Here is a 12,494-nt window from a genome sequence, read left to right on the forward strand (position 1 = left end):
AAGCCTCAGTCTGGTGTTCCTAATGCCATCTGGGAATTCCAGGCCTCATTCTGGCACTCCAATTGCCTCTCAGTATGTTCCAAGTTGCACAGAAGCGCCAAGGCAAAATATTGACATTTACATGGATATATATATATAGTCTAGCTCCTCTAGTCCCAGAACTACATGAACTGTCTTGTAATATTCAATAAATTTAAATAGGACTTTCTGCAGTAACGAACAGTTAATCTTACATTTTATATTGGTAAAGGGTATAAAACTTGTTTATAAAATGTTAAATGGTATAAATATGTTTACGTTTAACGTTTCATACCAGGAAGCAAAAACTTGGAATTCTCCCCAGATATGATCAGAAACTGATTCTATGAAATTCCACAGAAACTCTCTTATTTAAAATATTTCTTAGAACTTGGATTAAAATTTATATACTGTGGGGATTTATATATATATATATATATATATATATATATATAATACACACACACAGTGCAATCCGCTTACGTGCCAGGGTCTGGGACCAAAGAAATGCATGCAGTTAACCAGAGCGTGCATTTAACCGTTGTGACCCAAAGAAGCTTGACATCTGATAAACATATGTATAGTACTGTTTATTATTATACATACAGTATACAGCCTAAGGTAACTGACAGGCTTACTTGAAGTAATCAGTTATATTCCTCTGTACACTCTTGGGTCTGTGAGTTCCATAGCTTTCGGTGTACGTGTTATGAAATAAAGTTTTAAGTTCTGTTTTAAAGCGGGCTGATGAAGCGATTTTGATGAAAATGAGATGGCAGAGAGATCCATAGCTTTGGTCCTTGGAAGGAAAACATTGTATGTCTGCTGTGTTCATGGAAAATTTCTCTGTGAGAAGGAGTGGAGAGAAGATTGCGTTGCAATGATCTTGGAGCTTGAGTTTGTATATACAGGGTTCGGAGGCTGCAAGAGTTTTGTAAGCAATTAAAAGGGTTTTGTAAGTAATGCGATGAGAAATGGAAAGCTAGTGCAAAGATTTAAGTTGAGAAGGAGTATGGTCAATTTTCTTAAGGTGATAGACTCTTGTGGCAGTATTTTGTACTAATTGTAGACAGTGTTGATCTTTAATCTAAATACCTAGATAGAGGGAGTTACAGTAATTGAGTTGAGAAATAACCAGTGAGTGAATTAAGGCAGTGATAGAAGGGAATTTCGCAGCAGCTGGATAGATCTGAGACAAAATTTGTAGAATGAACCCTATGGTTGAGGAGACCACCACAAGTCCGATCATTTTTACTTTGGGTACCAAGGTCCTGCTTTTAAATAAGGCCAGACAATTTGCAAAATGACACTCAAAACCTATATAGCACACATTCCCAAACCATGACAACCCAAACTCAGATAATGCTGTAAATAGTACTCTACAGCACCAGTATACCTACTGCTGGAAAACTAGAGCAAACTGGGCTGTTAATTTCCTACACAGACCCTTACGTGCTAGAATCTTTTACCTCACTCATGTGCAGAGCATGGCCAGATCCTCACCTGATACAGAATAGGGAACCACAAAAAAAATGCAGACAAACTGAAATTGATACCCCTTCCCCCAAGAAAGCAAGACCAAGTTGGTGATGGGCTCATGCTGTCTCCTGTCTGGCCTATTTTCTAGGCTGAAAGTAGTGGGCAGAGCTTGCCTCCATATTGAGTGACCCCAAACGTTCGACACTATTGAAAACAATAGCAAACTTCTGAGGTTCATAATTGTTTAGTAAACCTCCTTGGTTTTGCATTCTTTGTTAGGAGGGGATATAAGGGGAGTTTGAGGGATCTGTGAAGGGAGGAGGGTTATATTTAAAATGTCTTTGTCAGTGCTCCAGAGCTTGCTTTATTTGCACTGCTTTGCTATATGACTTTAGGCTTGTTTATGCTGACATATCAAACATATAAACGGCGAGTGACCATACTCACTCGCAAATGCGCAGTAGAGACCTTCTCTGCCCCGCCCCCACGTCAATACGTGATGACAGGAGGCGGAACACAGAGGGTCTGTACTGCGCATTGCTGAGGGAGGGACACCGCCGTCTAACGCTCCCCCCACCCGAGTCGCCGCCGCCACCCACCTTCTACCCGGTCGGGCCCTCGCTCCACTATTGAAACAGCGAGGGTCCGGGAACGCAGCACGGAGCTCTGCTGAGCTGCCGACATCGCCCTTCCTTCTTCTTCTCTGCCTCTGTCCCGCCCTCGACGACGTTACGTCACACGAGGGCGGGACAGGCAGCTGCAGGCAGAGAAGAAGAACGAAGGCAGCTCAGCAGAGCTCAGTGCTGCGTTCCCGGACCCTCGCTGTTTCAATAGCGGAGCGAGGGCCCGGCCGGGTGGAAGGTGGGTGGTGACGGCTCGGTGGTGGGGGCGCGAACTCGGAGGGGGAGGGGCAGCGGCGAACTCGGCGGTGGGGGCGGGCCTTTCAACCCCCCCTTCCTATAATAGCCCGTTTTTACGGGCTCAAAGTCTAGTCTCTATATATAAAAGGCAACACAAACGTTCTATGAAGCCTCCAGCCGGAAGTGTCAAGGGGGAGAGATATCCTGTTTCCCCATGAGTGTCTGCCCCGCCCTCGCTCTCTCTCTAACACAAACAGTGAAGGAAAACAGCAAAGCAGGAAATCAAATCGCTCTCTCTGTAACAATGAAGGACTCAGAGGGGGGAGGGGAGAGAGGGCAGGGACACACACACTCCCACATGCACACAGAAGAAAACCTTGCTAGCCCCCGTTTCATTTGCATCAGAAACGGGGCTTTTTTACTAGTTTCTACATAAAAACAAAGTGGAGCGTTTGTCTGCCTATATATGGATTTTCTTTTTTTTTTATTTGAAAGCTACCTGTTTATAGATGTATATCATGGAATAAATTAAAAATCAGTAAAACAGCATAAATAACAGCAGTAATAAACTCTATTTTGTGATCATTTTTCTATACTGTTCTGTAGAATAAAGTAATGCACGGCCAGATTTCAGTGAGATATCCTGTTTCCTGATGGGTTCATCTTAACTGTTGTAATCTGTCTTGGGAAGCCTGGTGTTACTGCTATAACAGTTCTGTAACCTGAGGTGTTTTACCTCAAGAGGGGGGGAGAGGAATGAATCACTGTCCTGCTAGAGGCTCTCAGGAGTGGCAGACCTGTTTTTTTTGAGCTGCAGAAGTCCCCCAACTCAGCGCTGAGGCTTAGGTAGAGCCAGGACCTTTTTTAAAGCTGTCTCCTACAAAAATCGAGCCTCCTGCAGCTCCAAAAACAAGTCTGCCGTTCCTGGCGGGACCAAAGCTCATCCCCAAGGACCCTTTCCTTCACACTCGGTTTAAAAAAAAAAATCAAACCAAAACCTCAAGTTACAGAATGACAAAACCACAGCTCATGCAGCCCCCATCTGCAGGCACCAACAGAAGTCTCTTCACCCCCCCCCCCCCCAGGACCCCCGCCCCCAAAGGTAAAAAAATGTAACCTCTGGTAACCATTCTGACGGTTCCTCTGTGTACATCTGTGTGCTGATAGTTTGTTTAGGGTATGCCAATATGGCAGCTACGTAGGGGAAACAGCTTCAACTTTTTGATGTCATGCTATCTCCTGTTATAAAACCTCCTTGGGCAGGACAAGATGAGAGGGCGGTGCGGAGAGATGCTGGACCAACTGGAACTGGGAAAAGGAAGGATGAGAGTAGCCAGGCTTGACAGATAAGCCTGACTTAAAGTGGATTTTGGTGCCCCCCAAAAAAGGGTTGTTATCCCCTGCCACACTTACTGGGTTGTGCCAGCCCTGACTGGGGGTACAGAAGAGGTAACTGGGGAAAGTCTTGAAGATTAGATGAGACGGGTGATAGAGGGTGGAGCAGAGAAGCAATGAAGAGAAAGATAGAAATAAATACATGGGTAGTGGGAAGGATGATTTGAGTAAGTGATTGAATGCCTTTGATTTGGAATATACTGAACATAACATACATGGTTTTGTGGATCTTGGCCAATAGGAAGAAGGAAGTTTTGAAACTGGGGGTAGAAGGAGGGGGAAGCTCAGGTTGGTTGCCAAAGTAGGCTTATGTCAGCATGGTCTCTGGGGCTAGCTGCAGTGTACAGGAAGCCTAAAAAAGCAAGACGAACTTGCTCAGCTGAAAACAAACTATGAAGTGTGTTGAAAATACTGATTTCTCTATCCTTTTTTACAGCGTTCAACTTGGAGACCTGCCGGCTTATGATATCTATGCTGGATGTATCCTTTTATACTCACTGTACAGAAAACACCATTGTGATGGTTTTACAAAAAAAAAAACAAAAACCTCTTGCTGTAGTCTTTACACCAAAAACCTTCTCTGCTGTAGTCTTAGAATCAGCAGTTCACGTGTGCATTAAACTGGCATGCTATTCTGGTGGTGAAATTCTGTGCATGTTAGCTAATGCAAATGTTGATGCAACATCTTTGCAAAACTAATGAGCTGCATAATTAGGTAAAATATTTTATTTTCTTGTAAAATTTCTAGATTGCCTCCATGTCTTGAGGTTGTTGAGTGGTATACAATTAAAAATACAAGTGTAAAATAGCAATCTTACACCTCCCCCCATCCATAAAGTACTTAAATCACTTCATGGTGTCATAACGTTTTGATCAGAACTAGCACTGCCAACATCCACTAATCTAGTCTGTTTTGCCCAACTCTGATCACCTTAACTTCAAAAGCATTGCCCCATTCTCCCAGCCCACACCTAAATTACATGGGGGAAAGATACCCAATTCTCAAATATGCAAAGCAATTCTTCATTGTATCCTCCATATATTGTCAAAACTTTCCAAAATCTTTCCAAGTCTTGCCTTAAACAATTTATATTTATGCACATAATGCATAAGTAAAAAAAATAGGAAAGTCCCAAAATTATAACTAATACATCATAAGCAAATAACCCATCTCAAATTATCCAGATGGAGAATACAATTGCACTAAGGGTCTAAATATGCAAACCTTAAGAAATAAGAGAGCAAAAACAAAATATTATACATTACACCCCTTAAACCTCCTGCAGCTGGGAAAAAAATACTAAGAATCAAGGCTCAGTTTCACTTTGAACAGGGCTGTGCAGGAAAGTTTCCAAAGGCGTTTGTATCTGAAAACATATCTACTATTCTCATACACAACTAAGCAATTGCAAGGAAATCTTAAGGAAAAATATAGCCCAAATAGCTGAAGCCTTAGGCCTCAGCTGAAGGAACTATCCTCTGATAATGAGTCTGCCTAAACAACAACAAAGAGAGGGTATTCAAAGCACAAAACAAGGTCCAAGCAACAAAAGAAGTACCAGGAGCCTTCATAAGCGGGACCAAACCCTTTATTTGCACACTGTCAGGCTCATTTTCGAAAGACAAGGACTCCCATCTTTCGACACAAATCGGAAGATGGCTGTCCTTCTCACAGGATCGCCCAAATCGGTATAATCGAAAGCTGATTTTGGGCGTCCCCAACTGCTTTCCGTCGCAGGGATGACCAAAGTTCACGAGGGCGTGTCGGAGGTTTAGCGAAGGCGGGATTTGGGCGTGCCTAACACATGGATGTCCTCGACCCATATTGGAAAAAAAAAAAGGGCGTCCCTGCCGAGTACTTGGACGACTTTACCTGGTCCTGTTTTTCTTACGACCAAGGCACAAAAAGGTGCCCAAACTGACCAGATGACCACCGGAGAAAATCGGGGATGACCTCCCCTTACTCCCCCAGTGGTCACTAACCCCCTCCCACCCTCAAAAAATCTTTAAAAATATTTTGTGCTAGCCTCTATGCCAGTCTCAAATGTCATACTCAAGGTCCATCACAGCAGCATGCAGGTCCCTGGAGCAGTTTTAGTGGGTGCAGTTCACTTCAGGCAGGCAGACCCGGCCCCCCCCCCCCACCTGTTATATCTGTGGTGGCAAATGTGAGCCCTCCAAAACCCACCACAAACCCACTGTACCCACATCTAGGTGCCTCCCTTCACCCATAAGGGCTATGGTAGTGGTGTACAGTTGGGGGTAATGGGTTTTGGGGGGCTCAGCACACAAGTTAAGAGAGCTGTGTACCTGGGAGCAATTTATGAAGTCCACTGCAGTGCCCCCTAGGGTGCCCGGTTGGTGTCCTGGCATGTGAGGGGGATCGGTGCACTACGAATGCTGGCTCCTCCCAAGACCAAAGGGTTTGCATTTGGTCATTTCTGAGATGGGCGTCCTTGGTTTCCATTATCGCCGAAAATCAGAAACGACCAAGTCTAGGGACGACCAGCCCTAAGGACGACCTAAATTTCAAGATTTGGGCGTCCCCGACCGTATTATTGAAACGAAAGATGGGACGTCCATCTTGTTTCGGTAATACGGGTTTCCCCGCCCCTCCATCAGGACGTTTTTTGAGGGCGTCCTCAGCAAAACTTGGGCGTCCCTTTCGATTATGCCCCTCCACATGTCCTGTATATAAAACTTATACCCAACATGGGTCTCAAATGAGCCAGCTGGATTCAGATATAACTCAAGTCCGCTAAAAAACGCATGCTCAAAAAAGCATGCACAATCTGCCTGCTTACTGTATACAGGAACATAGTGTCTTTTTTTTCACTCCAAGCTTGATTAAACAAAAAGTCTGCCTAGCCACATCTAGGCAGATATGTATTTGCTGACCACAAAAGCTTGCCTTTTTAGAAAAATATAACGTCAAAATTTCCTTCTTGACAAGCTTCAGAAGAAAATGTAACCAACAAAGTAGCATGCTTGGCAATAACTTCCTGGGTAATTTCTAAAAATTGAGATATATCAAGACGGTTAAGAGGAGGTTTGACCTAAGCCTCCTTCCTCTTGAATGATTCTAGAAACTTTAGGTGCCTGAAAGTCTAGCCCTTTGTAACAGTAAACCTCACCTTTTTATCCTTGAGCAAAAGTGTATGTTTCGACTTTTATGAGTTGATTGTATTTATCTACATGCACATTGCAAAAGTAAGGCACATCAATAGGTGCAAAGGTCAACACAGCTTTATTGCAAGAAAATTTACTACACCTGAAGGTGTAGTTTATTTCTCATGTCACGTTTAGCAACCTTAACTCATTTGCATGAGATTTTGTTGCAGCTGAGTACATAAGCCTCTAGATGTGAAATGGCTGCTTCCATCAGTCTTACAAATGATCCATTTGGTTGCTCTATAAGCTAGAAGAATTCAACAGTTTTCATTACCAGTGTTAATCACGAAGCCACAGCCTCATCATCTTTATCTTAAGGCTCATAGACCTGAGATATTGTTAGACCCTTAGGGACTAATCCTATAAAGAGGGCACCAACATTTAGTTGCCAAGAAAATGCATGAATGATCAGAATACCAGTCTATATGAATTATATATGCACATACATGCTCTCTATATGAATTATATATGCACATACATGCTCATATTCCAGCTATGTGCTATTCTATAAAATGGCACCTAAATTTGATGGTGTGTAGTTTGAAGATGGTCATACACATGGTGAGGCACACGGTTATGTGCATAGAATACTATATATGTGGCTGCTCTTAAATACACGTATTCGGTTTACCTAGTCAGCGGCGGCAACATAAGCAAATGAGAATTAGAAGCATTGCCAACCTCCACGCTGCCTAGTGCCCACCCATGTCAACATCAGATCCCATTTAAAAAAAAATCGGTCCTGGATATGCTACTGAGAAGAGGGCCAAGTGAGTGTATTATATAAAGCAGGAGCACTTGTTGTGGTCCTTAATGGCTTCTTTTCTAGCGAGATATGTCTGGGAAAATGGGGTTTAATGAATTCAAGGAACTTGGGGCCGTAATAAATGGCTGGAGACAGCACTTTATGAGTTTTGACAGTGACCGAAGTGGGACAGTAGATTTCCAGGAACTCCACAGAGCTCTAGAGACAATGGGTAAGTGAAAACACTTTACAAGTTTTTCATCCTCACTACTGATATCCAGCAATCTTCACTGCAGCTCAGATTCTCAAAATGGTTTTCGCTATTCAAAATTCAAGGGATAAACAAATTTTGAGACTAGAACAAGTGAGAAAACAGTCTCTTGTTTGGGGTGTACCCTGTGGAACAGCAGAAGGAGAGTCTTTTGGCATCTCAAACAGCTTTGAATGTGCTAGCTTATCAAAGAACCAAAAAGTTGCTTGCTTATTATGAGATTCAATTGTATTTAGATGGCATCAAAAATGGTAAAATGTTGGCTGACCTGCTTAATTCTGGGAAAGATCCCTCCAAACTTTACAATTTAGTGTTGGGGGGCCAGATGATATCAGATTTTTATAAAAACATCTATGCCAGATCCCAAGGGAGATAGCCTTGACGTACGTTTGGAAAACTCCCCTCCCCTCTGTTTTGGCATTAGATAAGGCCTTGTTGAATGCACATGTTTCCTTTGAGGAACTTAAATTGCAATACAACAGGACGCTTTATGTAAAATGCCAAGACCAGATAACTATAGAGCTGAATACTATAAGATTCTCCAGGGGAATATCGGCCCATCCTTAGTAGTGTTAATCATATAGTAATTTCACAGGAAATGCGCAAATCACTAAAGCTGGCTCAGATAATAGTACTTTTAAAACCTGGGAAGGACCCACAGAACCCTGATTTGTATCGCCCTATATCATTAAATTTTGAGGCTAAATTGCAAAACTTTTCGTCAACAAATTGGCACAGATACTCCCATCTCTAGTGACACCCCAGGTAAGTTTTTTTGTGTGAGGTCATAAAGTAGTTAAAAATATTAGAGTGATTCTTAATGCATTGGAAGAGGTAGAGAGATGGGGAATTCCTTCTCTGTTAGTTTTGACACAGAAGGCTTTCAGTCACATGATTTGGGACTTTCTGTTTGGAGTATTAAATGTGGCATGGAAGTTTTTTTGGAGATGCTAAGGCAGTGATGTGGGTGAACAGATGTCAATAACACTTGTCATTCGCAGAGGCACTTGCCAGGGTTGTCTTCTATCCCTACTTTTGTTTGTTTTCTCTTTAGACCCTTTAGAGGTATTCAGACAAACCCTGAAGTCAAAGGTTTGCGCCTTCAACAACTAGACTTTAAGATTTCAGCATTTGCTGATAACTTGTTAGTGCATCTTAGTCTGTCAAGTTTTGTTGCATATTGTACCTCTTAAAAGATTTTGACATTGAAAACCAGATGGAGCTTAGATTTAGGTATCTCACCCAATTCACTTAATGTTCTTTCCTGAGATATCAGTTAACACAGACTTGCAGGAATATCCGTTTCAAGCTCTCCACTGCACGTATCTTAAGTGCAGGTATACAAGACAGAACGAGTGGATACTCCGCTTTGCAAAAAGTGCAATATAGATGTCTTATTTTGTTCTCATGCTTTTGGGACATGCCCAAAGATTAAAAAAACAAAAAACTACTTCTTTTGATAGTAACATGCTATCTGGAATGTTTATTAGGCCACTTGATACAGTTTTCCATAGTGGGTTTTCTTTTAGATGTGAATCTTTTGGAGTGATCAAAGGCGGCCGCCTTTTTTATTAACAAAGCAGAACTAGTTTTCTTAATCATTCTTAGCATATGGACGAGTGGAGATGTACCTGGTTTTTGGAGTTGACTTAATAGACTTTAATGTTGATGGGGCTAAATAGTCCATTAAATGAACTTTTTCTACTTGGGATGCATACTTATGTTCATGATCACCCAGGCTTAATTCACTTTAATGTTGATGGTACAGAATGGGGCTAGATAGTCTATTAAATGTCAAACTTTTCCTACTTGGGATGCATACATATGTTCATGATCACCCATACTTACTTCGCTTTAACAGCAGTGGGAATTGGGGTCCACTATGCTGTCAAACTGTGTGTGGTTTTTTTTTTACTTTTTTGGAGTAAATAAGGGAGTTGGGGGGGGGGGGGGGGGGGCATTGAATGATTGAAAGCTAATGAAAAATGAGTTGCTAGATAAGACCAAGCCTATGTTTGTACAGAGAAGTACAAAAGTAGTCTCCTTGGATCTTGCAAAAAGGCTAGACAAAGACCTAATGAGGCTCGCTATAATGTTGGTTAAAGACCTGAAATTTATAGTAGCAATGTTATCTTGGCATAGTGGGGAGGGGGTTTGAGTGTATTATGCTATTATGCTTCATTGTATACTCTGTTCTACTTTTCCTGTTTAAGTCTGCTGATAGCTTATGTTTTGTTTATGCTTGTATTGTAGGTCTTTACTTTTCAAGAAATAAAATTCAACAGTTTTCACTGAACCTGTTTCACTTGTTGCAAACAGTTTTGTTTGCTTGGCAGGGACATTGATGGAATATAGATAACTGTTCTTAAAGCAAAACTGAACATGTCTGTGGTATTCCATATTGGTTCCAGCAGCATTTTCAGGTGCCCAGGTCTGGTAACCTTTTACTTAACACCTGAGTTCCCTTATCTAAATTAATCCTTAAGTGATGAAAGGGTAAAGGTGTAAAAGGAGTTTAAGAGAGATTTGTTAAGGGTAAAAGTGAGGATTCAGACTCGAAGATGTCACACTGGGTCATTGATGTTCCATTGAGTTCAGCATCCTCTCTCTCTCCCCAACCACAGCCAGTCAAGGTCACTTGCAGGGACTCCAGAGGATCCCTTCCTTGCTGCTCCCTCCCACACAGGAGATGTCAGTTCTCACACCTGTCTATAAAGCTAGTGCAGTTAGGTCATCCACTCAACTGTTCTTTAGTATCTAAGCCAAAACTAATAACTAGAGAGAGAACAAGCACTTAGGGAAAGAGGACATCATTTCTGCTTTGAGCATTAAGATTGAATTAAGTATTATGATCTGTTTTTTTTTTTCATTAGTTTCAGCAGACACGTCAAGTTTAGATAATGTACACAAGGTTGGACACCTCTAGCTGCTGTCATTTCACGGTCTTTATTCCTTTTTGTTGACTAGGATTTAGACTGAGTCCTCAGGCAGTGAACACAATCGGCAAAAGATACAGCAGCAATGGAAAGATTACGTTTGATGATTATATTGCATGTTGTGTCAAGCTTCGATCTCTCACTGGTAAGTTGGAGTAGGGATTGCTGTCCAAAAACAAGCTTGTCAGATTTTATCCTAAGAACATAAGAAAAACCTTCCATAGCGTCCCACAGATCAATCCAGAGACTTGTGGGGTATGTCCCTCTACCAGCAGGTGGAGATAGGAACTTCAGAGGTTTACTATATGTGGTCATGTGCAGTCACCTTAACTTCAGTATTCTCTCTATCTAGCAGGTGGATGGTCATATCTGTGCAGCTCTGGATTGATTGGCTCCTTTCCTGGTCCCCTGGGTCTAGTTGAGCTTCTAGGGTCTGAGGTGTCCCAGTCCTGGGACTCTGGTGCACACCTGGTGGTGCCGGGTCCCTCTCTTCCTCCCCCTTCAACCCCTCCTCTCTGTCTGACTGGGGTTGGTTCTCACTCTCCTGACTTTAAAAGGAGTCTGAGGTTTCTTTTGCTCCGGCGTCCTCTCCTGCCTTAAAAAAAAAAAAAACGTTTGAACACTATTAAAAAAAAAAAAAATCTGTCTGAGATTTGTCCAGCACGGCAAGCTCATGTCGGTTTGCAGTACTGGCTGAATAGTGTGAGGACCGACTTGTCATGCAACAGCGATTCCCGAGGGGGTGAGTAGTCATTATCCTATCTGTGCCAGTGGGCAGAGCAAAAGCGGCTCCCAGTGTGGGAGCCACTGGGCTGCTGCAGTTTCCCATGCTGGAGATCCACTGTACAGCTCAACTCCGTGAAGCAGTGTGCTCCTTCCCTCCCAGCTCATTTTGGTGGGCACAGGGCAGTTTTCTTGGATGTGCGTGCACGCTTGATGGCACCATCTTTCTTGCCACTCCACATGGCAATGCTGAAGCCCCAGCGCTCCCCTGGATTCAGGCAGTTTTATATGTAGGCTTTACATATTTGTTATTTAAGGGCTTCTAAGAAAGGAGGCCTAGAGAAGTTTGCAGTCTCCTATGGGAGTCCTCTGGTCTCCCACAGCTTTCCAGGGGCGAGTTCGGAGACCCATTAGTCCCCTGCAGCTGTTCTGTGGCAGCGAGAGCCTTAAGCTGCAGCTTGGAAAGTACTATCTGAAAGTCTTCTGGTAGAGATGCCTGTACTTCACTTGGTGATTTCCACTAAGGAATATTTCTGGACCCTCCTTGAGGAAGTTCAGGGTGTGTGTACATCTTTAATGGACGGGAGAAAGGTATCAGGATTAGGGATCCTACTCTAGGTTTTTCACTTTTTCCCTCTTCCCCTTTCTCAGAGCATGGCAGTACAGTTTGTTTAGTAGTCAGGCTTAGGGCTGTTGACTCCAAGTTTCAGTGAAAAATGTTACATTTTGAGGCTAGTGCAGGCCTCTCGGGTTTCTCTCGGTTTCCATGGTAATCCTGCAAACTTTGTGCTGCCCTGGTGGCATTTGCTCTGTGTGTACTGTTTACCAGGGGCGTATCTGCGTGGGGCCTGAGGGGCCTGGGCCCCCGCAGATTTTGCCCTGGACCCCCCTACCGC

The 12,494-nt window shown here is 42.9% G+C and overlaps 1 protein-coding gene across 1 annotated transcript in view; it reads left to right on the forward strand.

The window, feature by feature from the left end:
* Positions 1-12,494, forward strand: part of SRI (sorcin) — a 46,640-nt gene that overhangs the window by 18,703 nt on the left and 15,443 nt on the right. Inside the window, exons 4-6 of the mRNA XM_030200034.1 lie at positions 4,189-4,232; positions 7,753-7,900; positions 10,907-11,020. Coding sequence (XP_030055894.1) covers positions 4,189-4,232; positions 7,753-7,900; positions 10,907-11,020 — 306 coding nt within the window. The remainder of the gene's footprint in view (positions 1-4,188; positions 4,233-7,752; positions 7,901-10,906; positions 11,021-12,494) is intronic.

This window comes from Microcaecilia unicolor, chromosome 1, assembly GCF_901765095.1.
Source record: "Microcaecilia unicolor chromosome 1, aMicUni1.1, whole genome shotgun sequence".
In the NCBI taxonomy this organism is placed as follows: Eukaryota; Metazoa; Chordata; class Amphibia; order Gymnophiona; family Siphonopidae; genus Microcaecilia; species Microcaecilia unicolor.